General features: G+C 49.5%; 1 protein-coding gene across 1 annotated transcript in view; it reads right to left on the bottom strand.

Moving 5' to 3' along the window:
- The window catches only part of LOC140336955 (dual specificity protein phosphatase 7-like), a 14732-nt gene extending 11333 nt beyond the window's left edge, over window positions 1–3399 (bottom strand). Inside the window, exon 1 of the mRNA XM_072420413.1 lies at window positions 2963–3399. Within this exon, the coding sequence (XP_072276514.1) occupies window positions 2963–3299 (337 nt within the window). The 5' untranslated portion in view covers window positions 3300–3399. The remainder of the gene's footprint in view (window positions 1–2962) is intronic.
- Window positions 3400–3803: the final 404 nt, after the last annotated feature.

Raw genomic sequence — 3803 nt, forward strand, 5'->3', positions numbered from 1 at the left:
CTATTCTCATAATGCCCCTGCTGCCTCCACCAGCCTGCCCTATTCTCATAATGCCCCCTGCTGCCTTCTTCCTGTACTGCTGCCATCTCTTTCCCGGGAAAATGATCCACCTGGCCATCCACATGATCTTTAAAAAACATGATTTATCAGACCAGACCTTCTTCTTCTATTGCTCTGTGGTCCAGGTCTGATGTTCACTTATACTGCTTGCTTAAAAAAAATACATATAAGGATGTAATAATAAATAAAATTCAGCAAAATTTGGTTGGTCACCCACTGATCTGATGTCTCTTATATATTTTGGGAAAGCAGCTCCGACATTTTTCGGTTACTATATATGGATGGTGGAGGTGTCTGCCAACAGAACTGTTGTTGCCTCTGACACTCCGCATTCCCAATGTTTCTCATCCCACAAACTTCCTTGTTGTGTATGGAAAGTCCAGCTCTCAGAATAGCCTTGCGGTGACACGTGAGCTTTTTGCAAGAAATGAGCTTTAAAAAAAATAAAGCGTCCTTCCCCTTTAAAACATGAAGCAGCAAGCAAGAGCAGAAAAAAATACATATATAATGTCGGAGCTCCACCCACCTGCTGGAAGCTGTATATTACACATATTATACATGCGAATTATGACTCCTACACAAAGTCCGTGGGTGGCTCAGCTTAACCCTATCCGTGCTGGCCCAGCTACTGTCTGCACGGAAAACATTCCATACAACAAGAAGAAATATAAATGGGAAGATTGCAAATATCACAGGTTTAATATTTTGGGTATTTTATACACACAAATGTTGTAATTGTTAAACATTCAGCTTGAAACTCAGCATGTACTCGGGAGCATTCATCCTCCATATTTCCTTACAGTGCACCCTTCCAGTATGCAGTGGGAACTGTTCATGCTCCATCCACCCCTACAGATACATTGGGGACTGTTCATCTTCCATGAACCCCTCTAGAATTCACTGGGGACTGTCCATCCTCCATGCACCCTTCTGATATTATTTTGGGACTGTATATCCTCCATGCACCCCCACAGAATTCATTGGTTACCTTTCATCCCCAATATGTATTGGGGAATGTTCATGCACCCATCCAGCATTCTATAAGGACTAGACACTGTTTAACCTTTAATGACTCTTCCAATATGAATTGGGGAATGTTCATACTCTATGCACCCCTCCAACAATCATTGGGGGGTTGTAAATCCTCCATCCACCCCTCAAGAATTAATTTTAGACTGTCCATTCTCCATGCACCCCTCCAGCATTCACTAGTGACTGTCCATCCTCTGTGAACACTTCTAATATGAATTTGATTCTATGAATATGAATCTAATATGAATTGGGGATCATACATCCCTCATCCCCCCCTGGAGAATTTACTGGCGACTTTTCTTCCTCCATGCACCGTTCCAATATGTATTAGGGGCTGTTCATCCTCCATGCACACATCCAGCATTCATTCAGGGAACCATTCATCCTCACCAACAAGTTTTTAGACCTTATGAGGGAACTTTCCTCACTTCCTGTTGCATCAAAGGGAAACATCCCCAGTGGGAGATTTCCCTGATCTAATATTAAAGAAACAGATCTGGCAATATCCTCACTATGTAGCGAGTTTGGTTCAGATAAGAATTGTACAAATTGTATTTATTTGATACAAATTGTGCCCACGTTGGTGCGGAGTCACAGACCCCATAATTTACGGGCTGTGGAGATCTGTCATTATGATGGAAGCTGTATACATTGTACACAATCATCATCCTCACACCACCAATCACAGGAGGAGATGAAGGATACTTTGTGTCACATGTGCTTCCCACAGACAGTGCCCAGAGATGAATGAAACCACTAATTACGGCCGTCACCAGATTCCAGGAAATCCGACCATATGTACCAAACATACCAAACATACCACATGTCAGGGGTGGGGGGCTGTGTTTTGGGGCCCCTAGATCAGCGGTCCCCAACCTTTTTGGCCCCAGGGACCGGTTTCACGGAAGGAAATTTCTCTGAGGACCGGGGGGGGTGCACAGAGAGAAAAGAGAAGACATACTCTATTGCTTGTACACAGACTACTGTGTACATTTACCGGCATCTCATACAAACACCGCTGCGGACCACTTCCGGTCCGCGGATGGTGGTTGGGTGCCGCTTCGTTTTCAATAATGGATCATGTACTCGCGGCCCACTGAAAACACCGCCGCGGACCGGTAGTGGGCCGCGGCCCGGTGGTTGGGGACCGCTGCCCTAGATGTCAGTTTGGCATTTGAGGATCCCAAGTGTTTTGAGGGCCCTTCCAAGTGTCAACATTTCAGTCTGGGACCCTCAGGTGTCAGTGTTGTGCAATCTGCAAGTGTCAGAGTCTCATGGTTCTTGGAACACCAAATGTCACGTTTGACAAGGGTTCTGGGGCCCTAAGTGTCAGCATGTCAGCCTGGGACTCCTAAAGTGTCGATGTATCATTGATCTAGGGTCCCCAAGTGTAGGCATTTCTGTTTAGGGACCCCTATGTGTCAGCAGGTCAAAGGGCCCCAAAGTGTAAGTGTGTGACCATGATGGGACTCCCAAGTGTAAGTATTTTGGGGCCCTCCAAATATCAGTATTTGATTGTGTAGGTACCCTATATGTACATATTGCAGTTCAGGGACCCCTGCCTGTCAGGGAATAATTTAGGGCCGCCAAGCCTCAGTGTTCTGTGATATTCCCCCTTCCCCCAGAGTGTCATTCTTCTGGGGGCCCCATGTGTCAATGTGTCATTCTTCTGGGGCCCCCATGTGTCAGTATGTCACCCAGGAAGTCCTGGCCCTTCCCACCCTTGCTCTCTACCTGTTTGGGGACTACATATCCATAGGCCAGCAGTACATGCTGGAGGTTGTAGTTCTTCATACAGAGGAGAACCAGGTGTGCAGAGCAGAGGATGCTGGGAGTAGTGGTAGTGGGCGGGGCAGTGGGCGTGTCTCACCTCTCAGGTAGTAGGCGGGGCAGCCGTCCTCTCGCAGTCTGGCCAACAGCAGGCCCAGCACGGACGAGGGCGCGGGATCCTCTCGGGTGTTGTCGTCGTATAACAGGAGGTCCCGGTGCTCCAGACGGCGGGTGGCGGGGAGGACGGAGCGGGCGGGCAGGGTTCCTCTCCTCAAGCGGCGGAGGAGCAGGCCAGGGAGGGAGAGGCTGAGGGCGGATTCGATATGTCCGGCCTGGTAGCGTTCGTGAGGCCGGCAGTCCAGCAGGAGGAGGCCGGAGCCGGACTCCAGCTCAGCCTGAAGCCAGCCGGTGCTCTTCCCGGGGGGAGCCGCCGCCATCAGCCGCTCTGACACCCGCCGGGACCTGTGTGTGAGGTGAGCACCGCCCTGTGGGAGGACCTACAAATTCTGCCCCGCCCACCTCTGGGGTCTGTATTCGGAGGCGTCTCAGCCCATGTCAGATCACCAAATAGAAACTGACAGAAGGCACCGCCCACTAGAGGGAGGAGTTACGATGATTGCCACACCCCTCACAACTCGTAATTCAAAGCCCACTGAGGGGCGGGACTGACCCTACACCCCACCCCCTGATCTAAGTGTCAAAGTAGTGAATGGATTAGTCGTGAGCGCGCACGTCATCAACTCAATGGGTGAGCTGAGAGCGCGCCTACCATGGATATCAATGGGGAAACGGGAGCGCGCAGGTCAGAGCCTCCCCCTCCGCAGGCAGAGCACACTTTGTAGTAAATAACAGAGGATCTGTGTCCCCAGTCTGATTGTATAGAGTCCCTACAGCAAAACTCCAGCCCTTACACACAATGCATAAACACAAATGAAAATTAC

Source organism: Pyxicephalus adspersus, chromosome 8 (genome assembly GCF_032062135.1).
Source record: "Pyxicephalus adspersus chromosome 8, UCB_Pads_2.0, whole genome shotgun sequence".
Taxonomy (NCBI): domain Eukaryota; kingdom Metazoa; phylum Chordata; class Amphibia; order Anura; family Pyxicephalidae; genus Pyxicephalus; species Pyxicephalus adspersus.